At 43.0% G+C, this 27,011-nt stretch overlaps 1 protein-coding gene across 4 annotated transcripts; it reads right to left on the bottom strand.

Annotated features, from left to right (window-relative positions):
• Positions 1–8,179: 8,179 nt before the first annotated feature.
• On the bottom strand, positions 8,180–20,238 carry LOC129823660 (cAMP-responsive element modulator-like). Of its 4 annotated transcripts, XM_055882547.1 has the most exons (8): positions 20,099–20,238; positions 18,448–18,568; positions 18,016–18,147; positions 17,217–17,308; positions 16,857–16,999; positions 13,484–13,663; positions 10,398–10,563; positions 8,180–10,038 (listed from the first exon to the last, which is right to left on the bottom strand). In XM_055882547.1, the coding sequence occupies exons 2-8, from the start codon at positions 18,562–18,564 to the stop codon at positions 9,894–9,896; spliced, it is 975 nt and encodes a 324-aa protein (XP_055738522.1). In that variant the 5' UTR covers positions 18,565–18,568; positions 20,099–20,238; the 3' UTR covers positions 8,180–9,893. The 4 variants fall into 4 exon arrangements, with proteins under 4 accessions (XP_055738522.1, XP_055738525.1, XP_055738523.1 ...); XM_055882550.1 differs by lacking the exons at positions 13,484–13,663; positions 16,857–16,999; positions 17,217–17,308; ... (1 more) ...; positions 18,448–18,568; positions 20,099–20,238 and adding exons at positions 10,730–10,813; positions 12,574–13,430; XM_055882548.1 differs by lacking the exons at positions 13,484–13,663; positions 16,857–16,999; positions 17,217–17,308; ... (1 more) ...; positions 18,448–18,568; positions 20,099–20,238 and adding an exon at positions 12,574–13,432.
• Between the last annotated feature and the right edge of the window lie 6,773 nt (positions 20,239–27,011).

Raw genomic sequence — 27,011 nt, 5'->3', positions numbered from 1 at the left:
GGGACAGAGAGATAAATCAAGACAGAGGGATAGATAAGAATATAGAAGTAGATAAAGATAGAGAGGGAGATCAGGATAGAGGGGCAACTCCGGACTGAAAGGCAGCTCCGGACAGAGAGACAGCTCTGGACTGATGGGCAGTTCTGGGTATCTAGCCTTTTCAGGCTGAAGGGCAGCTCATGGCTGACTGACGACTCTCGATGCTCATGGCTGGCTGACGGCTCTCGACGCTCATGGCAGGCTGACGGCTCTCGACGCTCATGGCAGGCTGACGGCTCTCAACGCTCATGGCAGGCTGACGGCTCTCGACGCTCATGGCAGGCTGACGGCTCTCGACGCTCATGGCAGGCTGACGGCTCTCGACGCTCATGGCGCTCTGACGGCTCTGGCTGCTCATGGCGCTCTGACGGCTCTGGCTGCTCATGGCGCTCTGACGGCTCTGGCTGCTCATGGCTCGCTGGCGGCTCTGGCAGATCCTGTCTGGTTGGCGGCTCTGGCAGATCCTGTCTGGTTGGCGGCTCTGGCAGATCCTGTCTGGTTGGCGGCTCTGGCAGATCCTGTCTGGTTGGCGGCTCTGGCAGATCCTGTCTGGTTGGCGGCTCTGGCAGATCCTGTCTGGCTGACGGCTCTAGCGGCTCCTGTCTGGCTGACGGCTCTAGCGGCTCCTGTCTGGCTGACGGCTCTGTAGGCTCATGGCAGACGGGCGGCTTTGCAGGCTCATGGCAGACGGGCGGCTTTGCAGGCTCCTGGCAGACGGATGGCTCAGATGGCGCTGGGGAGACGGATGGCTCAGATGGCGCTGGGGAGACGGATGGCTCAGATGGCGCTGGGGAGACGGATGGCTCAGATGGCGCTGGGGAGACGGATGGCTCAGATGGCGCTGGGGAGACGGATGGCTCAGATGGCGCTGGGGAGACGGATGGCTCTGGCCGGATATGGCGCACTGTAGACCTGGTGCGTGGTGCCGGAACTGGAGGCACCGTGCTAATGACAAGCACCTTCCTACTAGTGCGGGGAGCAAGGACAGGGCACACTGTATTCTCAAAGCCTACTCTATCCCTGATGCGTGGTACCGGCACTGGTGACACCGGGCTGAGGACAAGCACATCAGGATTAGTAGGGGGAGAAGATACAGTGGGTTCAGGGCTCTGGAGACGCACTGGTAGCTTAGTGCGTGGGGCCGGAACTGGAGGCACCGGGCTAGATACACGCACTACAGGGAGAGTGCGTGGAGGAGGAACAGGGCTCAGGATACGCACTGGTAGCCTAGTGCGTAGTGTATACACTGTAGGTACTAGGCTGGGGCGGGGAGGTGGTGCCGGAAATACCGGACCGTGGAGGCGTACTGGCACTCTTGAGCATTGAGCTTGCCCAACCTTACCTGGTTGAATGCTCCCGGTTGCCCGACCAGTGCGGGGAGGTGGAATAACCCGCACCGGCCTATGTAGGCGAACCGGGGAAACCATGCGTAAGGCAGGTGCCATGTATGCCGGCCCGAGGAGACGCACTGGAGACCAGACGCGTTGAGCCGGCCTCATGACACCTGGCTCAATACCCAATCTAGCCCTCCCAGTGCGGGGAGGTGGAATAACCCGCACTAGGCTATGCACTCGTACAGGAGACACCGTGCGCACTACTGCGTAACACGGCGCCTGCCCGTACTCCCGCTCTCCACGGTCAGCCTGGGAAGTGGGCGCAGGTCTCCTACCTGCCCTTGGCCCACTATCTCCTAGCCCCCCCCCAAGAAATTTTTGGGAATTACTTACGGGCTTTTTCGGCTTCCGTGCCAGACGCGTTCCCTCATAGCTCCGGTTCCTCTCCCAGGTAGCCTCTGCTCTCCTCAATGCCTCCACCTGTTCCCATGGGAGGCGATCCCTCCCAGCCAGGATCTCCTCCCAAGTGTAGCAACCCTTTCCATCCAAAACATCGTCCCATGTCCATTGCTCCTTTCTCTCCTGTCCCTTACTCCGTTTCGTTTTCCCTTGCCGCTTGGTCTTAGCTAGGTGGGTGATTCTGTAACGGGTGACGCTCTCCTCATCCTCGGACGAGGTGAGGAGAGAAGGATCTTCAGACCAAAACGCAGCTTGTGGGAAATAAGCCATCTTTATTATAACAACGATGATGGCAAACACGAAACGAAACAAACACTTTCCAAACTACAAAATAACAAAACGACGTTGACGAGACCTGAACATAAACTTATATAACTAAACATAAACTTACGTACAGGTAACAGACGACATCGAAACGAAAACGAAACAAACAAACGCTACAGTCCTATGTGGTACGAACATAACATACGGACACAGGAGACAATCACCCACAAACAAACAGTGAGAATGCCCTACCTAAATATGACTCTTAATCAGAGGCAAACGCAAACCACCTGCCTCTAATCAAGAGCCATACCAGGCAAACCGAAACCAACATAGAAACAGATAACATAGAATGCCCACCCAACCTCACGTCCTGACCAACTAACACACAAAAACTAACATAAATAGGTCAGGAACGTGACACAAGGAATCAATCAATCAATCAAATGTATTTATAAAGCCCTTCTTGCATCAGCATATGTCACAAAGTGCTGGACAGAAACCCAGCCTAAAACCCCAAACAGCAAGCAATGCAGGTGTAGAAGCACGGTGCCTAGGAAAAACTCCCTAGAAAGGCCAGAACCTAGGAAGAAACCGAGAGAGAAACCAGGCTATGAGGGGTGGCCAGTCCTCTTCTGGCTGTGCCGGGTGGAGATTATAACAGAACATGGCCAAGATGTTCAAATGTTCATAGATGACCAGCAGGGTCAAATAATAATAATCACAGTAGTTGTCGAGGGTGCAACAGGTCAGCACAGTTGGCTTTTCATAGCCGATCATTCAGAGTATCTCTACCGCTCCTGCTGTCTCTAGAGAGTTGAAAACAGCAGGTCTGGGACAGGTAGCACTTCCGGGGAACAGGTCAGGGTTCCATAGCCGCAGTCAGAACAGTTGAAACTGGAGCAGCAGCACGGCCAGGTGTACTGGGGACAGCAAGTAGTCATCAGGCCAGGTAGTCCTGAGGCATGGTCCTAGGGCTCAGGTACTCCGAGAGAGAGAGAGAGAGAAAGAAAGAAAGAGAGAACGAAAGAGAGAGAGAGAGAGAATTAGAGAGAGCATACTTAAATTCACAGAGGACACCGGTTAAGACAGGAGAAATGCTCCAGATATAACAGACTGACCCTATCCCCCCAACACATAAACTACTGCAGCAAAAATACTAGAGGCTGAGACAGCAAAGCACCCCCACAACATGATGCTGCCACCCCCGTGCTTCACCGTTGGGATGGTTGGGAAGGAAGAAATCACTGCTCCAAAACCACAATAAAAAAAGCCAGACTACGGTTTGCAACTGCACATGGGGACAAAGATCATACTTTTTGGAGAAATGTCCTCTGGTCTGATGAAACAAAAATAGAACTGTTTGGCCATAATGACCATCGTTATGTTTGGAGGAAAAAGGGGGATGTTTGCAAGCCGAAGAACATCATCCCAACCGTGAAGCACGGGGGTGGCAGCATCATGTTGTGGGGGTGCTTTGCTGCTGGAGGGACTGGTGCACTTCACAAAATAGACGGCATCATGAGATATAGAAATGATGTGGGTATATTGAAGCAACATCTCAAGACATCAGTCAGGAAGTTAAAGCTTGGTCGAAAATGGGTCTTCCAAATGGACAATGACCCCAAGCGTACTTCCAAAGTTGTGGTCAAATGGCTTAAGAACAACAAAGTCAAGGTATTGGAGTGGCCATCACAAAGCCCTGACCTCAATTCTATAGAAAATATGTGGGCAGAACTGAAAAAGCATGTGCGAGCAAGGAGGCCTACAAACCTGACTCAGTTACACCAGCCTGTCAGGAGGAAGGGGCCAAAATTCACCCATCTTATTGTGGGAAGCTTGTGGAAGGCTACCCAAAACGTTTGACCCAAGTTAAACAATTTAAAGGCAATGCTACCAAATACTAGTTGAGTGTATGTAAACTTCTGACCCACTGGGAATGTGATAAAATAAATAAAAGCTTAAATAAATCATTCTCTACTATTATTCTGACATTTCACATTCTTAAAATAACGTGGTGATCCTAACTGACCTAAGACAGGGAATTTTTACTAGGATTAAATGTCAGGAATTGTGAAAAACAATTGTGTATGTAAACTTCCGACTTCAACTGTACGTTTCAATACGAAAGTGTGAACGTGATAGAGAAGTGCAGGTGTTCCCTCATTCAGACAGAATGTCATTCGAGATGCAATCAAATATAGATGCAATATCTGTTTTAATTTGTGACATATCTCAACCAGAGATGTTTTATTGTTATGTATGTTACAGCCCTTGTAAGTAGTTTTGGCTCAACTACATTTAAGATCTTTAATGTAATAATACCCTCTGTCCACAAGAGGCCAGTGTTGATCAACTATCAGTGAAGGTAGTGACTTCAGGATTAGACCAGTGTATAACTACATTATTGACCGCTGGGGGGCGCCTTTTTCTGTAGTGGAAATTTCCACTTCAACCAGACAGGATGAACTTCAGGAAGATGTTGCAATGCTGCTAATAAAATATTAAACATACACCCACCTCAAGTTGTTCAACTTCTCAGTTTTGATAGGTCCTATCTGACGGGTGCAATCCTCATATAGTAAGCATTGTAGGCAAGCTGCTAAATATACAGTAGTTGTTGATTTTCCGTATGACAATGAAACCCTCATCTACGCTCGTACATTCACTCTTCAAATGAGCACTTTCTGTGTAAGTGGGAATTGGACATCAATTCTGAGAGAATCTATTCACATATAATCCTCTTTAAAATAACCGATCTCAGACCTTTTTCAAGTGAACTCTGTGGTAAAAATAAAAATGAAAGAACTCAGTTCTCTTTGTATTCACACTGCTCTTAGCTTTGAATGAGGACTCAACTCTTATGCAGGTTCACTTCACCTATTTTGTGGTCAGAGTTCTCTTTGCGTTCACACTGCTATGTTTAGAAAGGAACCAAGATCTTTTTCCAACATTCACTCAATGCATTCTGGGTTTTTACAAAGTGCAGGACCAGCCATTCCATCAGAACATGTAATCAGACAGTTATATACACCTACTTACATTTTGGAAGCGAATAGATTGCATTTAGTTAAAATATGACATAATAATTGTAATCAGAAGATACTATTAACATGTAAATATGATTGGTAACAGAATAAATAGCAGAAAAATAACTATAGATTAAATAATGCTGTAATTGAAAATTGTACACCCGATGTAGGCTACTGCCCCTTTAAGAGCTACAATAGATTGTGTATCCTATGTTGTGATTCTCACCAAATACACTACATATGCAAAAGTATGTGGACACCCCTTCAATTAGTGGAATCGGCTATTTCAGCCACACCCGTTGCTGACAGGTGTATAAAATCAAGCACACGGCCATGCAATCTCCATAGACAAACATTGGCAGTAGAATGACTCGTACTGAAGAGCTCAGTGACTTTCAACGTGGCATTGTCATAGGATGCCACCTCTCCGACAAGTCAGTTTGTCAAATTTCTACCCTGCTAGAGCTTCCCCGGTCAACTGTAAGTGCTGTTATTGTGAAGTGGAAATGTCTAGGAGCAACAACGGCTAAGGTGCGAAGTGATAGGCCACACAAGCTCACCGAATGGGACCGCCGCTGAAGCGCATAAAAATTGTCTGTCCTCAGTTGCAACACGTACTACTGAGTTCCAAACTGCCTCTGGAAGCAACATCAGCACAAGAACTGTTCGGGAGCTTCATGAAATGGGTTTCCATGGCCGAGTATCCGCACACAAGCCTAAGATCACCATGCACAATGCCAAGCGTCGGCTGGAGTGGTGTAAAACTCACTGCCATTGGGGCAATGGAAATGCGTTCTCTGGAGTGATTAATCACGCTTCACCATCTGGCTGTCTGGACAAATCTCTGTTTGGTGGATTCCAGGAGAACGCTACCCGCCCCAATGCATAGGGCTGTTTTTCATGGTTCAGGCTAGGGCCCTCAGTTCCAGTGAAGGGAAATCTTAACGCTACAGCATACAATGACAGTCTCGACAATTCTGTGCTTCCAAGTTTGTGGCAACAGTTTGGGGAAGGCCCTTTCCTGTTTCAGCATAACAATCAATGCCCTGTGCACAAAGCGAGGTCGATACAAAAATGGTTTGTCGAGATTGGCGTGGAAGAACTTGACTGGCCTGCACAGAGCCCTGACCTCAACCCCATCGAACACCTTTGTGATGAATTGGAACACCGACTGAGAGCCAGGCCTAATCGCCCAACATCAGTGCCCAACCTCACTAATGCTCTTCGGGCTGAATGGAAGTAAGTCCCCGCAGCAATGTTACAACATCTAGTGGAACGACTCCCCGGTAGAGTGGAGGCTATTATAGCATCAAAGGGGGACCAACTCCATTTTAATGCCCATGATTTTGGAATGAGATTTTTGACGTGCAGGTGTCCACATACTTTGGTCATGTATGTTGTAGTTCTCACACTATTCATACCCCACAATCATTAAACAGCTTATGAAGCTTTCTTAGCCTATAGATCACATATTGGAAAACAAATAATCAGAACTAAAAACACATATTTAGGAATTTCTGTGCATCCTTGACAATCGCTAATCAATATCCAAAAACAGCACACGTTTTCAGCGAACCTGCACATGATCATCTTCTCTTGTGGCACCAATGTGAGGGGTTATGTCAGGGGAAACGCTGTTGCAGTAGTCTAGTGTGTGGTGCGGGAATAATGACAAGCGAATCTGGGGAGCTTTGTGTTCACATTGCCCTAGAAAAGGGAACCGAACCAAGGATTTCAAGTGAACTGAACTCAGACCACCTCTCGAATTGGTCAGTTCGGTTCAGAGGCTCTTTTGAGGGGTCTGAGTTCCTTTGGAGTGTTCACACTGGACAAAAATAAACACACTGAGTTCAAACATTTGCTGAAAGGTGTGAAAACACCCTAACACATTGTACTAGATAGGCACTTGTACATTGTGTTGACATCACAGAATATAGTGGAGGGTCACAGATTGTCTTTACAATAACAGAACAGTGAGGAAAAACAGAAGTTGTTTTAATGTCTCATTCCAAAACCCCTCTGTTCACAGGTCCAGCCCATCCACTCTGTAGTGTCCACAGACCTGAACAGGAGAGAATAATGCACTACACCTTCACACTAATACTTCCAGAGAAATTAAAAATCAAAGGCTTAAAATAACAAGAAACTTGAGGGCAGTTAGAGCAGAAACAAGGTATACAACAGAATTGTTTCCTAGCTATACTATAAAGCACTAAACTGTTCTTGCACTTGAGATAGTCTGTATCAAGGCACAAGGCGAGACCCAGATGCAGACACAGGAGGCAGATGGTTGGAGTCTTACAATGTTTAATAATCCAAAGGGGTAGGCAAGAGAATGGTCATGGACAGGCAAAAGGTCAAAACCAGATCAGAATCCAGGAGGTACAGAGTAGTAGACAAGCTCATGGTCAAGGCAGGCAGAATGGTCAAGCAGGCAGGTACAGAGTAGCAGACAAGCTCATGGTCAAGGCAGGCAGAATGGTCAAGCAGGCAGGTACAGAGTCCAGAAACAGGCAAGGGTCAAAACCAGGAGGACTAGAAAAAAGGAGAACCCCAAAAAATAATACAGGAAAAACACACTGGTTAACTTGACTAAACATACAAGACAAAATGGCACAGAGAGACAGGAAACACAGAGATAAATACACTGGGGAAAATAAGCCACACCTGGAGGGGGTGGAGACAATCACAGGTACAGGTGAAACAGATCAGGGTGTGACAGTCTGTGTGATATAATGGTGATATTCCTTGGGGAGAAAATCTATTTCTTATATGCATTTCTGATGCCTGGAGTATCATAATGAATTATGTTAGAGCATCATGAGGATCTAAGGTGTCTGGTGTAACACTTCTGTTGTGAAATGTTGTGATGTCAGAGTTAAGGTATTTGAGGTGAAGAGAAATGATGTTGGTTAGTATTTGTGTTCATTCTTGTGCTTGTTATTTCAGAGGTGAGCCCAAAGGCATTGTGTGGTACAGACTTCAGTCCATATAGTGTGTCGTTTTCTGACTGAGGATTCATCTAACAAATAATTTCACTATAATTCATACTGTGGTATGGACATTTTATTAGAAATAGTATATTTTGACAATCTTCAAACATAAGAGGGATCAATACACATGAGGTGAACGTCTGGTTTTAAGAGCTAACCTGTTTGACATACTTTTCAATTTTAACCAAAACTTTTACTGAGATCAAATGTATTTTACATCTCACCTGAATTATAAAACCACTGGCCTGACAACAAACATACAAAAAGACATATACCTTTAAACAGAAAGGTTATCAGGAAATTGAAAGCAAGCAGAACTGGTGTGAGGAAAGAAAACGAAGCTGCATCATGATCATCATAGTCAGGTCTGTGCTCTCATGGCCATACCTTTCAAACAGAGCAGTCATGAACTCTATTTTTACATGCCAACTGACACACTATTACCTTTTTAGTGCACTAATTTTGACCTGGGCCCATAGAACAAAAAAGTAGTCAAAAGTAGTGCACTATAAAGAAAATAGTGGGCCATTTGGGACATATCATATCTGTTATGATCAACTAATTCATATAAAACGTTTATAACAAGTATCAAAATACCCAAACGTCAGCTTATCAGCACTTTCCGTGGTTCTTTTGTACAGTACACTGGCAGAGCACAGTACTGTTCCGAGACACAGACAAAGGGGACAATGACTGGTGAGATTCAGTAAACATCAAATGTAGCAATTTTGTGTGGTAAAGCAGTAGTCATTTCAAGATGGTCTTGGTGAGATAAGATTCCTCCAATGGCTAGAAATATATAATTATTTAATATACACTCATCCGAGGGCCACGCCATGTTAATTTTACATTTTAAATTGAACTGTGTTGTTTGAAAAGAGACCAAGTGAAAGGCGTATACTCACATCCTCGACACTGGGTCTTATACATTGATTCAGGTAAGACGTGAAGTCATTAGACAACCCCGATTAACACTCAAACGGACAAATATAGAATTTCAAAACTCGAATTATATCGGAAAGTGTCACACTGTCCTGTCCTGAAAGAAGAGGTCCATCTGATTTAACAAAAGGTATGTTGACAACAGCCAAGGTGAGCAGAGAAGTACAGTAATTTAAGGAGAACAACTGTAGCTAGCAGTGACAAGCAAAGATATATAGGTTTAGCCTGGTCCCAGATCTGTTTGTACTCTTGCCAACTCAAATGCTTTCATTGTCAAGCCAAATGTGATAAAAAAAAGTAACAAGGATTTGGCATGACAGCACAAACAGACTGGCACTCAGGCTAAGGTAGGTTGGCTTGCTGGTGAGTCTGCACTTAATGTGAACTTGCTGGCTGATAGTGAGGCTCTTCCGCAGCTTCAGCTTCTCCAATGCGGTGAGCCAATGGTGGTGAGCGGTGTGCCTTCAGGAAGCATATCTACTTCCTCTTCCTCTGCAGGCTGGCATCTCATTGGCTGCCTCCCTGCAAACAGCAGAAGCAAACGCGGCTGGGCGTCACTTGTGTATTCACATACAAGCGCGAGGACAGACAGGGGTCCTGTCCGGAGCAGGACTTGACTTCAGCCCGGAGAGCACAAGCCTATGGCCACCTAACAACCTCCGGTGCAGCATCAAATTGACTGGGCCCAAACAAGCGGAGTAAACGAGAAACAAAGACAGTGAAAGTAGTTTTTGTCCCAGTCTTTTTTTTACAGCAGTCAATCTGTAAACTCCACCCTGTTCTTTCTCAGTAGGATCTCTCTCTCTCTCCTGGCACAAGGCTGAGGGCAGCTACTCATTCTTGTGGCAGTAAATGTCCTTTAGCGCTTTGAGTTCCTCAATGAGGGTCTTGTTTTGGTTTTCCAGCACGGCCACACGGTTCTCCAGACACTTGACATACTCTTTCTTTTTCTTGCGGCACTCCCTTGCAGCCTCCCTAGAGAAGACAGAGTAAGAGACGGTCAGTGGGAAAAATCCCAGCTCTAAGCACCAATCAAAAACACTTTAGAGACTTCCCATAACATCCAGTCAACCTTTATAGATCATCAATTATCAAAGGGGTGCTTTAAAATCTACAGGAAACTGAGAATGATGACCATGAATGATTTCGAAATCTGTTCCCCTTTTGCAGTTGTGGACCAAATTCAGAGCAACAGAGTAAAACTAGTATGTGTCCCAAAAGGCACCCGACTCCCTATATAGTTCACTACTTTTAAATCAGGGCCTCTGAGAAAAAGTAGTGCACCATACAGGGAAGAGGATGCCAATTTGGGACGCAACCTGTGTCTGTCTCACCTGTTCTTCATGAGGCGGACCTCCCTTTTGCGTGTTACCTCCTCAGTGTGCATCGGGGGATTGTGCATGGACAGGGAGCCTGGGGACGCAGCCATCACCAGACCCTGGGGTAGGCCCGACGAGGTGGGCGAACGGAGCTGGTATGCTGGCATATCTCCAGTGGCAGCTAGGGGACACAGACAGAACACCAGGGTTCATTTTAATAGTACTTCTTTTAACCAAGTTTATCATTTTCACAGACAGACAGGACATCAGAATTGGAAGTGATTAAGTAATTTATTCAAACAAGGTGGTCACTGGAGAACAAATTATCACTTGCATTGACCACTTACCTATATTTAGCTCACTGGGGCAAAAACCAAGTGCTGTATTTTTTTACTCCAGCCCTTCAATCACACAGATTTCTCATCTTCTATCTACTTAGAGGATAAGCGACCATAAATTAGACATAAACGCTGAACACAAATCATGTAGATGGGTCCATTTAATAACAAAAAACAACAACTGACCACTTGTTTAATGTTTTTTCTGTTAAAACAACCAGACAAGCCCAGATTCCAACGGACCGTGAATTAAGCAAACCAAACCTCATTTAAATGTTATTTTACTACAGACAGATTTACGATCCCAGCACAGGTGCCAAATTAGGGGAAGTAGGCCTAAGCACAGATCTAGCTTTGTGAGGTTTGAGTACCCACATGAAAAAATACTACAGTTTACTATAGAATACTACAGTACTTACTAATGAATTCTGTAGTATACAGTAGAATACTATACTACACACTAAACTATCCCTTGATCATGTGTAGTACTTTCTATAGAATGTTGTAGTATACTGTCCGGGGGTGGGGTGTGGATTACTACAACTACCTCCTTGACATGTCTTTGTCAGATGATGTTAAGACAATCGTCTTTCTGGTTACTGAGTGGATAACTGCCATCCAAGTGAAAGAGAAAAGACAGTAGCACTGGCTGTAGCCTACGTTTCATTATTTGGTGATGATTCACTATTGATTCATTCATTTTTGGGTCAAACAAATCTTGTACTTGGAATGTGGTTCTGATCTGACCACTAGTATGTTGATAAATGTCTCTGACGTTTTCTGATACTCCAAAGTAAATACAGGAGAAAACTATCATCCTTATATGGCAAGAATAAACACTTATTCAAAACAACTATATTTTCACAACAAAACATTTTACTATTTTTTTAATTTATGAATTTCTAATAGCCCAAATGCCACCACTGCACTTGTGTTTTAACGCAAGAGTGAGCAAGTAACAGCTTGCAGATCTAAAGGGATAAACAAGGCTGAATTCTTCTCTCTCCTGTCGTTATCGGAGTGGATGACTAAGCTGGTAGCGCTGAAGCTGTGATCATTGCTCCCACAGAGGGCTCTGTTCTGTCTGGAATCACAGTATGACTCCCAGCTGACGTCAATGTGAGTCTCACTCGACAGTTAGCATTCTCATTTGCCTGGCCCCATCTGGTTCCAGGAAACCGGAGTGACGTCAACGTCACCCCTCCCCCCCCTCCTCTCCCTGGCTGCTCCAGAGAAGTGTTCTGTTTTGAGTGTTTTAGGGGGCAAGCAGACAGACAGGAACTGGGTTGAGCAAGCTAACTAAACACTTATTGCCATGTTCGGTTAACATAATGTCTAACTTTTCACTATAGGAATGTTGAATGGTAATTTATACAGTACTCTTGTAATGTTTTCAAGTCTCAGAAAGAGAGAAATGTGGGCAGGATGCCTCTGTAGTAGCTATCTATTAACCTGAATTAGTTAGTCAGTGCACGTCATTCAGTTTGCTATTGGTTTCCTATGCTCTCTTAAAAATACAGTATCTTGATAAAAAATACTCTGAAACACAGCTTTCGAGGCTTCCAACTAAGCCAACTGCTATGACTTAATAACTATGGTAGACTACACACACTTTTGAATAAATTCTAAAAGTTCTGTAAAGACACTTAACAATCCAAACTTTCATGTAATTACTCACAAAAAAACATGTATTTAGCCCTCTAAATACAGAAACAATGCAAGTACATCTCTGAATTGAACAACAATGCAGGTATACATTGTCTATCACTGCCAGCATGATACATTTAACTTGCTATAAAAATAAAAGTGAGAAATACTGAGAAAGGAAAACAGACTAAAAGATAGTTACATACCTGATTCAGTCTCATCTCCAGTAACAGCCATATCTTCTACTCTCTAACAATCTGGGATCCACAGTATTACACACTTTCTCTCTATCTGACTGTGTGTCTTTCTCTCTCCCTGCCTGCTCTCTACATGGAGTGGACACCCATCAACTTCGCACAAAATTACAATTAAGGACACTGACATCACAATGACATCACTGGACCTGCTGATGTCAATAAGACACTCTGCCTCTAGGCCCCTCCCCTGCTCTGCTCCTGGATCAAATGCTAAAGTGGAGCAACACAATGCAGCAAGATAGGGGAGGGAGGAAGGGTTAGCTGGATATTTTTAGACCATATGACGCAACTAAGCGACGTAGAACAAACATTAGGATATTGTGCCCAAGTGACAGCAGCCGTACTAATGTGAGCACCCTGATTGAAGCATTCCCTGGGGATTCACTTTTACTACTTGATATTATTATATGATTATTAAGCTTTTCATAAATTTCTCTGAAAAATAAGGTCAATAAATTCAGCATAATAAAGAAGTAGCCTAACAGAGAGGTTTTAAAATAATAAAAGGCGTAAATGTTCCAGTTATTGGATTGACAAAAATACTGACATTTTACTGAAACCCCTCATGGAAAAAAAGTGTACATTACTCTGGTGGATATTACTCTAACTAACATAATTTGAATATATTCTACTGTTAAATCATAACACTGGTTCCATAGTAACATTACAGGGTCAACCAGTCAAACTTGACACTTTTTAGAGACAAACTAGTCAAGCTCCAGCCATTTCAAGAGCTTCCTTTTGTTCATTTACCAAATTAATGCAAACCTATACGTTGATGAATCACACTTTTCCCTACATAGTGCACTACTTTTGACCAGAGTCGAAATGGAGTTCATTTAGGTACTGTTGTTCCTACCTTGTATCACCACCTGGCCACCTTGTACAGAGAAGAACTGCTGTCCTGAGTCCCCTGCCTGGGTTGCATACTGCAGGATCTGGGGGGTACCAGAGTTGGACATGGCCAGAGTCTGTACGCCCTGCAGACCCTCACTGCCTGGGCTGGCTATCTGGATGGCTCCCCCCTGGGTGATGGCAACTGAGGGACACACATTTTTAGAAGTGATGGGTTACTCAGAGGTATATTGTGGATGTTTGTGTGAATCTTACTAAAAGTTATCTGACTAAAATATAAATAGTAAATATGCAGAGCTAAAATGGAGTGTGCATTTCTGACCACTGCTACAAATAGCTGATTATCAGCTGCTTCTAAGCAAGCCGTTTTGGTCCATTAGATTGTTTTTCTTGAAATATAGGAAAGTACTGTACTTTATGGAAGGTAAGGTCACTGGCTTATTGATGCACAACTGTAACCTGGAGAATATGGCCTCCACAATGAATCCTCTGTTTAAGATCTCTTACACAATAACACAAACTGGATATAAAAATGAATGTCAGGGTTCTCCCCAGGATCTTTTCAGAAGGTGGTGCTGTGGATTACGGCACGCGGGAGGCCCCGAAAAGGGCCAGTGTCACTTTTGAGTCCAAAGCATGTGGACACCCCTTCAAATTAGTAGATTCGGCAATTTCAGCCACACCTGTTTCTATAAGAACGGGATCGGCTAGTGCTGAAAAATCGTCGGTTCTCGGTTGCAACACTCACTACCGAGTTCCAACGTCAGCACAAGAACTGTTCGTTGGGAGCTTCATGAAATGTGTTTCCATGGCCGAGCAGCCGCACACAAGCATAAGATCACCATGCGCAATGCCAAGTGTCGGCTGGAGTGGTGTAAAGCTCGCCACTGGACTCTGGAGCAGTGGAAACGCATTCTCTGGAGTGATGGATCACGCTTCTCCAACTGGCAGTCCGACAGACAAATCTGAGTTTGGCAGATGCCAGGAGAACACTACCTGCCCGAATGCATAGTGACAACTGTAAAGTTTGGTGGAGGAGGAATAATTGTCTGGGGCTGTTTATGGTTCGGGCTAGGCCACTTAGTTCCAGTGAAGGGAAATCTTAACTCTACAGTATACAATGACATTCTCAACGATTTTGTGCTTCCAACTTTGTGGCAACAGTTTGGGGAAAGCCCCTTCCTGTTTCAGCATGACAATGCTCCCGTGCACAAAGTGAAGTCCATAGAGAAATGGTTTGTCGAGATCGGTGTGGAACAACTTGACTGGCCTGCATAGAGCCCTGACCTCAACAACTTTGGGATGAATTGGAATGCTGACTGCGAGCCAACCCTAATCGTACAACATCAGTGCCCAACCTCACTAATGTTCTTAGTGAGGTTGGGACTAATGTCCTTGCTTCCATTCAGCCGAATGGAAGCAAGGCCCCGCAGCAATGTTCCAACATGTAGTGGAAAGCCTTCCCAGAAGAGTGGAGGCTGTTATAGCACCAAAGGGAGGACCAACTCCATATTAATGCCCATGATTTTGGAATGAGATGTTTGACGAGCATCACGTAGTATATATACACTACCGTTCAAAAGTTTGGGGTCATTTAGAAATGTCCTTGTTTTTGAAAGAAAAGCAAATTTTTTGTCCATTATTATAACATCAAATCGATCAGAAATACAGTGTAGACATTGTTCATGTCGTAAATGACTATTGTAGCTGGAAACAACTGATTTTTATGGAATATCTACATAGGCGTACAGAGGCCCATTATCAGCAACCATCACTCCTGTGTTCCAATGGCACGTTGAGTTAGCAAATCCAAGTTTATCATTTTAAAAGGCTAAATGATCATTAGAAAACCATTTTGCAATTATGTTAGCACAGCTGAAAACTGTTGTGCTAATTAAAGAAGCAATAAAACTGGCCTTCTTTAGACTAGTTGAGTATCTGGGGCATCGGCAATTGTGGGTTCGATTACAGGCTCAAAATGGCCAGAAACAAATAACTTTCTCCTGAAACTCGTCAGTCTATACTTGGTCTGAGAAATGAAGGCTATTCCATGCGAGAAATTGCCAAGAAACTGAAGATCTCGTACAACACTGTGTACTACTCCCTTCACAGAACAGCGCAAACTGGCTCTAACAAGAATAGAAAGAGGAGTGGGAGGCCTCGGTGCACAACTGAGCAAGAGGACAAGTACATTAGAGTGTCTAGTTTGAGAAACAGATGCCTCACAAGTCCTCAACGGGCAGCTTCATTAAATAGTACCCGCAAAACACCAGTCTCATTGTCAACAGTGAAGAGGCAACTCCGGGATGCTAGCCTTCTAGGCAGAGTTCCTCTGTCCAATGTCTGTGTTCTTTTGCCCATCTTAATCTTTTCTTTTTATTGGCCAGTCTGAGATATGGCTTTTTCCTTGCAACTCTGCCTAGAAGGCCAGCATCCCGGAGTCACCTCTTCACTGTTGATGTTGAGACTGGTGTTTTGCAGGTACTATTTAATGAAGCTGCCAGTTGAGGACTTGTGAGGTGTCTTGTCTATAATTAGATACATGCATTAGCATTCTCTCAAGATGGTGAAAGAAAGAAATCCTATTTTTTCACTCCTGTTTCCAAGTCAACATTTAGCCTCCATTGGGTTTATAATTTTCCTGCAAGAAATGCTTAATTCTGCAGGAGTTATTGTTAAGGCTGTGCGAGAGGTTATAGACCTACAGTCAGTGTCCAGATTTCAGTTTCCATTTAACCCATCTGAACACTAGGTTACAGTTCCCTTGACATGCTATCATCACACACAACATAACACTGCTATCATCCTCTTTTACCACTTCACCAAATCTTTACCAAACATTACTTTTCAGTCCCTCCCTTCTCTTTATTTTCAACTCTTCATTTTGCTGCTTTTCTCTTATTTAATTAAATGTCAATATTGTCCTTTTTGCATCTGTGGATCGACGTTAACATTTTCTGCCCGTTCCTAAAAGCATTTGGTGATAGGCGTGTAGTCTATTTGGTACGTGTCCAGTTTGGCCCTAAAGGTTAGGCTTACGCACTAATACCAGATAGCCTAAAATCATTGAAAAAAAAACTAAATTTAGCCTATAGATATAATTTGCACACAAATTATACATTTAGGTATTTTTTAAGGTATTGTTTTCACTTTATTCAACCACACAATATTTAATAACCCTAAACCCGCCCACCCCTCAGATATAACTGCGGTTATGAGTCAACCCGTGCATCACCAACTCTTACATTCTTTGGGGAGAACCCCTAATGTCACAATAGTGAGTGCACGTCAACATTTTGACCCTAGTTGCGTCCTAACTATGGCAACCTATTCCATGTATGGTGCACTACTTTTGACAAGAGCCTAATGAAACTCACTGTATTGGCCGCTGCTGGTCTGATAGATTGAAGTTGGCACTTGAACTGAAGGCACACTGGAGGATGGAACCTCATCTTCAGGTTTCTCTTCCTCGATTCTCGGAATTGAGGAGGAATCTGATGATAGTTCATTGAGGATTTTTCTGAAAGAGGAAAGCACGTAATAAACTACTCTGCTTCGATTGCTTTGAAATGTCATTGCTTGTTAATCAAATTACATCTTGTTCCCTTTATAGTGCACTACTTTTAACCATGGCCCATAGGTCTCTGGTCAAAAGTAGTGCACTATATAGGGAATAAGGTGTCCTTTGGGGGAAAAAATGTTTGTTTCATATTTGCGACGTTTTTATGTCTACCAACCGATAAGATGGGCGTCTTGAGAGAATCTCTCTTCTTTTCTGTGTGTCTGTGACTGCTGACTCCCCATCTTCAAGCCCAGCTATGGAGGTTATCTGGAGCAAAGAAAAACACTATGAAGTCTTAAAGTAATGCATAGATATGATCCCTGTGTACAGTCACCTCCCTCCATTTAAAATACCTTACTGAATACTGAAAAATAAAAGTCATTCCCAGTGCTGAAAACAAATTTGGACAATAGTAGAAATCTCAGGTTGTTTCCTAAATGACACACTATTCCCCCACAGGGCTCTGGTCAAAAGTAGTACACTATATAGGGAATAGAATGCCATTTGGGACATATTCTCTGTAATTTAGAGAATAAAGGACAACTAGGGTGACATCATGTGCTGATTTGTCTAATGAAAGCAGACAGTGTGTTGTCTTAGAGACAGTCAGACACAATACAACATTCTCTGTACATGAAGGTTAAACTTTGTGCTTTTGCTAACTTCAATGCTGTCATTGTCAAGTCAAGCATGTTTGGAATGACAAAGAGTGACAATATTTTGGCATGATGGGACAAACAGACTGGCACCCAGGCTAAGAAACTATAGCTACAAGTACATAAAACCATTCTTTGGTTTTTCTATGGGGAAAAATAACTACTCAGTAAAATAACACAATGCAGATTTGACTGAATTTAGCCAAGAAGGAGTGACTTGAGGCTGTATCCCAAATGGCACATATTCCCTATATAGATCACTGGTCAAAAGTAATGCACTATATAGGAAAAGGGAAGGGATGGAGCTCTATTAGCTACCTGCACATTCTGCATCTGTGGTGACTGGATGACAGAGGCCTGAGGAGCCTGGATGACACCCTGAACATGAACTGTCTGCCCACTAGGTAACTGCACCACTGTCATGCCAGCGGAGTCTCCTGTTCCTGAAACCTAGAGGAAGATGAGAGATGTCCAATTGTTTTACAAGCAATTTAAACAATATTTGAGAAATATTTGAGGAAAGTAAACTCTATCATCAGTACGTCTAAACTAGCTTGAGTGCCAGTCCGTTTGTGCCATCATGCAAACGCCTTGTCATTTATTGTCATGTTTTGCTTGACAATGAGTAATGGAGTTGGCAAAAACACAAACAGATCTGGGACCAGGCTATTTAGACGTCGATACACATCTGAATTATAAGAGTGATGATGAGTGACATTGGCCACAACACACACTTCACAAAGTATCTACCTGAGTGATTACTGTAGTGGGTGAGTTGGATTCACTCTGACTTGGATCTTCATCAGACAGAGAGTCATCAAAACGTCCCTCCTGCTTTGACGACGCAACCGCTGTGTCCATGGTCATCGGACTGGAAATGTCAGGGAATTAGGCTAAGCACAATTAATCTACTTCACTTGTTTTTATAAGTTTAAGGTTATTTTAAAATACAGTGAGCGCCATAATTATTGGGACAGTGACCATTTCGTTTTTTTGACTTGGATTTGGATTTGACTTGGATATGAAATTATACAATGACTATGAGGTTATAAGTCAGCTTTAATTATTTGAGGGTATTTTCATCCATATCGGGTGAACCGTTTAGAAATAGAGAGGACCAAAAGTACTGGGACAAATTCACTTTTTATTTTATTTAACTAGGCAAAGAACAAATTCTTATTTACAATGACGGCCTACCCCGGCCAAACCTGGATGACGCTGAGCCAATTGTGCGCCGCCCTATTGGACTCCCAATCACGGCCTGATGTGATACAGCCTGGATTCGAACCAGGGACTGTAGTGACACCTCTTGCACTGAGATGAAGTGGCTTAGACCGCTGCGCCACTCAGGAGCCTGCCACTCAGGAGCCTATATGTGTATTAAAGTAGTCAAAAGTCTAGTACTTGGTCCCAAAGTACACAAAGTTAGGTATTATCCTGTGCTGTAACCATACTTTGTAACCATCATTGTAATGGTTGAAATTGAACAGAATCAAACATGTGGTTTCCATTTATTTGATACCGTTCCATAGAATCCATTCACACCATTACAATAACCCCGTCCTCCTATAGCTCCTCCCACCAGCCTCCTCTGATATGCCATCAAAGTTCCAAGAACTCTTCATAAAGTTTAAGTCAAGTGGCCTTCAAGTCAAGCATTACAAGAACACACTTCAACCAAAATGTTGATGTGATTGTGAATCAAATGAATGTATTCGATGCAATGTAGTGTTAAATATGGCAGTTGCTATTGCTTGGACCTTGGTTCATATTTTCACTAAACTTTCCCCCCCATGGAGCAAACAGGTGCCTGTCTGAATTCGAAATGGGAGGAGTCTTGTTTCTAAGCTGTCTGAACTGGTTAGTTTGTACCTGTAGCGAGGTTGTTAAATATGAAACTTTCTGCTACATCTGTAGCCATATTCAGCACCTAAAGAAGATACATTGGGTACATTAAAAGTTATTGCTGACAACCACAATGTATTTTCTTCAGTAGCTGGCTAACGACAGAGAACGCGAATGGAGTTGTGTCGTTTAGCTATGCAGCTGTTCCGATAGAAATTGCGACTCGCACCGAAAAGCATTAGAGGTGGTAACGTTAGCTTTAGATAATGTGACTAGCAGCTAGCTAGTAGCAGGGAGTTACAGAAAAAGTTAAGTAATAATATACGGTCACTGGTTGGCAAGCCAATTATCACTGTATACCATGTCAGCTAGCAAGCCAAACACTGTTGCATTTGTTTCTGTGCATGAAGTTGTTCAGCTGGCTAGCAAGCAGGAAGTAGATTCGACTGCGAATCGAAAGTTTGTCCATGCGTCAGTGTAAACCGTGAACGTTCTGTCTCGTCTCTCCTTTTTTTCTGGGCTTGTCCCGCGAGTAGGCTACAGTGTAATAACTTACCAAAGTTATAAATTACGTAGTCAGACTCGTCACTAATTATGGTAGGAGTGGATGGCTCGAGCCACGTAGTCCCCACGTCAGTCCTGATGATGCAGCGCTAAAATGTCGACCAAGCACTCGTCCCCTCCAACTGAACACTACAGAAAAACACTACACGTGGGAGGAGCTTCACAGATTACTGTACTCTGCTACTGTAGCTAGATTGAGGGCAAATCATTCTGTTCATATTTAACGTTAGACAACAATGCACTGAATAAACTAATAATAATCTTATGATTAACCTTTGATACTGTATATTACTAGCAATACTGTGAGTTAAAAATAGTATAATAGTGTTTAGACCTACTCTGAAGTTTAAAGAGTTAGCCTAAACATTGTCATTATATTTTCCTTCTATCCCATGTGCACAGTGAACACTTAACATTGATACATTGTTCTTATTTTTTTTCAGATCATGTTGTAACTTGTAATGTAGGCCAAGAGTTGCCTGGCTGCCCAAACTTCAGTTTGAGTAGTCAGGCAAAGTTTACAGTATTTCAATTTTATCTGGATGTGCTATCTAGTGGTTGTAAATGGGAAAACAACTCTGGTTTGAAATGTATCAATTTGTTATTGATTTCACCTTTATTTCGACAGGGACTCATGCTGAGAGGAAGGTCTCTTTCTCAAATGAGCCCTGCATACACATAAAACGCATCAGTACACCAAAAGAAAAACAATAATAGAAACAAACACATTCTTATGTAAAAAAATATATATTTCTTTGAGCTCAGCAGACTTGAAATTTGCACAGTGTTGAAAAAATTGAGAGAACATTACATATGGCTATTTAAAAATATATATTTATCCTTTATATTTAACTAGGCAAGTCATTCTTAATTACAATGACGGCCTAGCCGACGCTGGGCCAATTGTGCGCCACCCTATGGGACTCCCAATCATGGCCGGATGGTATGCAGCCTGGATTCGAACCAGGGACTGTAGTGACACCTCTTGCACTGAGATGCTGGCCTCATTTACACTATCCTTAATCTGGTTCCGGCAAAAGGCAAGTTTCCTCAGTACATTGTTCGTTGCAACGTCATCTCACCGAGTCTACCTCTCACAAGTTACATTTTTTTTTGTGTAAAGTACAACAGTAACATAACACTCACAGGAATTAACTGTTTTACATTTTGCCCATAGATAACAAAAAAATACTTCAAATGTTTTACGAAATATCCTTACATAATGGAATTTTGTACTTTGTCTCAAGAAATGGATTGGTACATTTTGTGTAGCGGCATATCTCAAAATACTAGTAAAACAAACAGTATAGTATAAATACAGTATAATGGGCCTATATTTATAAAGGCTCCCATTCAATACATAGCTATACAAAGAATATGGGTATTGAATGAAAGTTTTTGTCAAATGGCAACGTTTTTTTAATAATAATTTTCCAAACTTACTTAGATCTGCATTTCAGCCAAAGCAGTACTGCAATTATCAACAATCTGTTTATTAGGTGGAACTGTTGAAATAAAAAAATGAATGAAAAAAAACTCCAAAACATCTAAAATACACTGCTCAAAAAATAAAGGGAACACTTAAACAACACAATTAACTCCAAGTCAATCACACTTCTGTGAAATCAAACTGTCCACTTAGGAAGCAACACTGATTGACAATAAATTTCACATGCTGTTGTGCAAATGGAATAGACAACAGGTGGAAATTATAGGCAATTAGCAAGACACCCCCAATAAAGGAGTGGTTCTGCAGGTGGTGACCACAGACCACTTCTCGCTTCCTGGCTGATGTTTTGGTCACTTTTGAATGCTGGCGGTGCTTTCACTCTAGTGGTAGCATGAGACGGAGTAAACAACCCACACAAGTGGCTCAGGTAGTGCAGCTCATCCAGGATGGCACATCAATGCGAGCTGTGGCAAGAAAGTTTGCTGTGTCTGTCAGCGTAGTGTCCAGAGCATGGAGGCTCTACCAGGAGACAGGCCAGTACATCAGGAGACGTGGAGGAGGCCGTAAGAGGGCAACAACCCAGCAGCAGGACCGCTATCTCCGCCTTTGTGCAAGGAGGAACAGGAGGAGCACTGCCAGAGCCCTGCAAAATGACCTCCAGCAGGCCACAAATGTGCATGTGTCTGCTCAAACGGTCAGAAACAGACTCCATGAGGGTGGTATGAGGGCCCGACGTCCACAGGTGGGGGTTGTGCTTACAGCCCAACACCGTGCAGGACGTTTGGCATTTGCCAGAGAACACCAAGATTTGCAAATTCGCCACTGGCGCCCTGTGCTCAGGTTCACACTGAGCACATGAGCACATGTGACAGACGTGACAGAGTCTGGAGACGCCGTGGAGAACGTTCTGCTGCCTGCAACATCCTCCAGCATGACCGGTTTGGCGGTGGGTCAGTCATGGTGTGGGGTGGCATTTCTTTGGGGGGCCGCACAGCCCTCCATGTGCTCGCCAGAGGTAGCCTGACTGCCAATAGGTACCGAGATGAGATCCTCAGACCCCTTGTGAGACCATATGCTGGTGCGGTTGGCCCTGGGTTCCTCCTAATGCAAGACAATGCTAGACCTCATGTGGTTGGAGTGTGTCAGCAGTTCCTGCAAGAGGAAGGCATTGATGCTATGGACTGGCCCGCCCGTTCCCCAGACCTAAATCCAATTGAGCACATCTGGGACATCATGTCTCGCTCCATCCACCAACGCCACGTTGCACCACAGACTGTCTAGGTGTTGGCGGATGCTTTAGTCCAGGTCTGGGAGGAGATCCCTCAGGAGACCATCCACCACCTCATCAGGAGCATGCCCAGGCGTTGTAGGGAGGTCATACAGGCACGTGGAGGCCACACACACACTACTGAGCCTCATTTTGACTTGTTTTAAGGACATTACATCAAAGTTGGATCAGCCTGTAGTGTGGTTTTCCACTTTAATTTTGAGTGTGACTCAAAATCCAGACCTCCATGGGTTGATAAATTTGATTTCCATTGATCATTTTTGTGTGTTTTTTTTGTGTCATTTTTCCAACAATTGTTTACAGACAGATTATTTCACTTATGTATCAATGTATCACAATTCCAGTGGGTCAGAAGTTTATATACACGAAGTTGACTGTGCCTTTAAAGAGCTTGAAGTATGTCATGGCTTTAGAAGCTTCTGATATGCTAATTGACATTATTTGAATCAATTGGAGGTGTACCTGTGGAGGTATTTCAAGGCCTACCTTCAAACTCAGTGCCTCTTTGCTTGACATCATGGGAAAATCAAAAGAAATCAGCCAAGACCTCAGTTAAAAATTGTAGACCTACACAAGTCTGGTTCATCCTTGGGAGCATTGCCAAACGCCTGAAAGTACCACGTTCATCTGTACAAACAATAATACACAAGTATAAACACCATGGGACCACGCAGCCGTCATACCGCTCAGGAAGGAGACGTGTTCAGTCTCCTAGAGATGAACGTACTTTGGTGCGAAAAGTGCATATCAATCCCAGAACAACAGCAAAGGACCTTGTGAAGATGCTGGAGAAAACAGGTACAAAAGTATCTATATCCACAGTAAAACGAGTCCTATATCAACATAACCTGAAAGGCAGCTCAGCAAGGAAGAAGCCACTGCTCCAAAACCGCCCCAAAAAAGTCAGAGTACGGTTTGCAACTGCACAAGATCGTACTTTTTGGAGAAATATCCTCTGGTCTGATGAAACAAAAATAGTTCTATTTGGCCATAATCACCATCGTTATGTTTGGAGGAAAAATGGGGAGGCTTGCAAGCCGAATAACACCATCCCAACCATGAAGCACAGGGGTGGCAGCATCATGTTGTGGGAGTGTTATGCTGCAGGAGGTACTGGTGCACTTCACAAAATAGATGGCATCATTAGGGAGGAAAATGATGTGGATATATTGAAGCAACATCTCAAGACATCAGTCAGGAAGTTAAAGCTTGGTTGCAAATGGGTCTTCCAAATGGACAATGACCCCAAGCATACTTCCAAAGTTGTGACAAAATGGCTTAAGGACAACAGAGTCAAGGTATTGGAGTGGCCATCACAAAGCCCTGACCTCCATCCTATAGAAAATTTGTGGGGAGAACTGAAAAAGCGTGTGCGAGCAAGGAGGCCTACAAACCTGACTCCGTTATACCAGCTCTGTCAGGAGGAATGGGCCAACATTCACCCAATTTATTGTGGGAAGCTTGTGAAGGCTACCAGAAATGTTTGACCCAAGTTAAACAATTTAAAGGCAGTGCTACCAAATACTAATTGAGTGTATGTAAACTTCTGACCCACTGGGAATGTGATGAAAGAAATAAAAGCTGAAATGATTAATTCTCTCTACTATTATTCTGACATTTCACATTCTTAAAATAAAGTGGTGATCCTAATTGACCTAAGACATGGAATTTTTATTAGGATTAAATGTCAGGAATTGTGAAAAACTGAGTATTTGGCTAAGGTGTATGTAAACTTCCGACTTCAGCTGTATATTTGATTTACAGTGGAACGCAAATTAATCTTTATCTCACCCTGATCGATCTGTAGAGGCTCGGGTAGACTGCTGTGCTCCACGCAACATAATTAGTTGTGTTTAGAACCAGAGATGAAGATGGTTTTATGCAGTTGGTAAGTCAAATCATGATTAGGTTTGATGTCTGTTGTCACATGTAGAGAGGTTGGTTTCCCATCCAGCTCCCATTTAACAAAGATGTCCTTGGGGTAGAAACCAGTTACCAAACAAATAATGACCCAGTCTTCTCCAGTTCTAGGTCTAATGACCACTTCAGGATGAACTGTCAATTCAACGACAGAACATTACAATACCAAATCCCATGCACTCTGCAAGACAAAGTGAACTTCCAAATAATTTATTTCTACAATCATCAGTTTTGTACACTAACCATTGCCCACCTGCTTATAATTGTGGGTACAATACAGTACTATAGTATACTGTATTGTACTATACAAATCAGGAATTAACTTCAAATTTTGCCTAAATAGCCACATTCATATACAACAAATATTAAGTAAGATATATTGCAGTGTATATGTACAACGGTTGCCAATGCTGCCAAACGGGTCATACAAGAGAGTTTTTTGTTCCTACGTTGTTCCGGTGTCATTCCACTGAAATGTGGTTGGACCATCATACATTGTTATGTCTCTGATTATTTGATTAGCATCATACAGTACAGTTTGTTTGAATGCCATAAGACAACAGTTGGTATAACTAGGCCTATGATTGGAGATGGGCAAAGATACATCCAATGTGTCTTGTTACAAAATACCCAAAAGGCCAACATATCAAAATAAACTACAAAATACAGGTTCCAAAAAAATATTATACAGGAAATACATTTGCAGGAAATACATTTATAAAAACAACCTGTCTATGACCCTTGGCTAACATGCTGAACACTACCAATAGCACAGACAATTGGCACAGTTCATAGTGTTTTGTGGCCCCTATTACTCGAGATTTGCTGCATTGGTCTTAGAATTGTAAAAAATAACTCAGTCCTTTTTAAGTACAAAATACAAAAAAGTTAGATGTATTTGAAATACTTACTATACTAACAGAAAAACTGCCTGTATTTGATCAAGCCAAAACTAGATCATATTTGCATGTGAAGACTTGCTGAACTCTTACGTAATGTAATGTACAATAGCTCTCTATATATTAATATCATGCAAATAATATTAAAAGTTGATAACTGGAAGAGGATTTTTTATTTATATGTTTTACAAATCTATATCAATTGAACCAATGCATGGTCAGAGCCATAACATTTAATAAGTGATCTTACCTTTTCTGTTGATGGTCATCTTACTTTGTGTGTAAAAGTTCTTCAATCTTGGAACACAATCACGTTTCACATACGGCAAATTACTTTGGTTCTAAAGTTTATACCCATCCAGAATGGTCTTAATTGCTAATGCCATTGCATGGGGAACTGAGGGGCTCCAGAGCATGCTGTCATCATCCAAAGAGAGAGAGTGTATTTCCCATTGACAGAGAACTTGTACAGTTCCCTCTGGATTCCATCATGGTCTAATTCACAACCATATATTAACTGAATATGTGGACCTTAAGATAAAAAATGTATGTACATACTACATTACAATAACCTTTCATACATGACACATAGGCTGCATTCCTGAGTCATCTGTTTATGTTCTTACTGTGACAAAAATACAATATAATATGCCTATACAATGTGCAGTATTATGTAATCAGATAATTATTGTCAATCTACCATTTAGTAAGGCGATGGATTGGGGGTAAGGCCCTGCAGCCGACTAATGTCCTGTCCAGGGAGTGTACTTGTACATCAAGCTGCCTCACGCTACAGAGGCCCTATGGGCTGTTCTGGCTCAGACAAGGCTTACTTCTCCAAGGCTTACTTACTTACCATTAAATCCTAGAGTGGCATTTGCATGTCTTGTGAAGGATTGAATGTAGCCAAATTTAAAACGAGTGCAGTCCTTAAGGTCCCTCCAGACAGAGGTCGGAGGAGCAAAGTGTCTCAGGGGACTGGAAAAGTCTCTTACATTGCTGTTATAACTAAACACTCCTTCAGTCATCCAGCATTTCATAAGAGCTGTACTCTGGTAAATATCGGTGTCCGGGTGCAAACATCACATATATAATCAAACTATGGTTTCCTAGATGAGAAGGGTGAACATGTTTGTCATCAATATTCCAGGGTCGTCGTAGCACAATATGGTCTGTCAATGCACTAGCAGGATCATGCCGTTAGTCAAGATTAACGGACAGGCAAATTGCTTCATGCTTTTTTTGTATGTAATTTAAATAAGTGCTCTCCAGTGTACAACTACAAAACCAACCTGAATAGTCATTCGTCTCTACAATGGGGAAAAGGCACATGCTAATGCCTAACATT

The sequence above is a fragment of the Salvelinus fontinalis genome, chromosome 26 (assembly GCF_029448725.1).
Source record: "Salvelinus fontinalis isolate EN_2023a chromosome 26, ASM2944872v1, whole genome shotgun sequence".
NCBI classification, from domain to species: Eukaryota; Metazoa; Chordata; class Actinopteri; order Salmoniformes; family Salmonidae; genus Salvelinus; species Salvelinus fontinalis.
The sequence above is the reverse complement of the archived record's forward strand: the minus strand, read 5'-3'. Positions and strand labels throughout refer to the sequence as shown.

Excerpts from the sequence above, each read along its gene's own strand:
- LOC129823660 (XM_055882547.1), bottom strand. The coding sequence starts at position 18,564 with ATGACCATGGACACAGCGGTTGCGTCGTCAAAGCAGGAGGGACGTTTT. Across the intron at positions 17,309-18,015 it reads CACAGATGCAGAATGTGCAG|ATAACCTCCATAGCTGGGCT; the intron begins GTAGCTAATAGA and ends TCTTTGCTCCAG. Across the intron at positions 10,564-13,483 it reads TGGCCAGGTGGTGATACAAG|CTGCCACTGGAGATATGCCA; the intron begins GTAGGAACAACA and ends TGTGTCCCCTAG.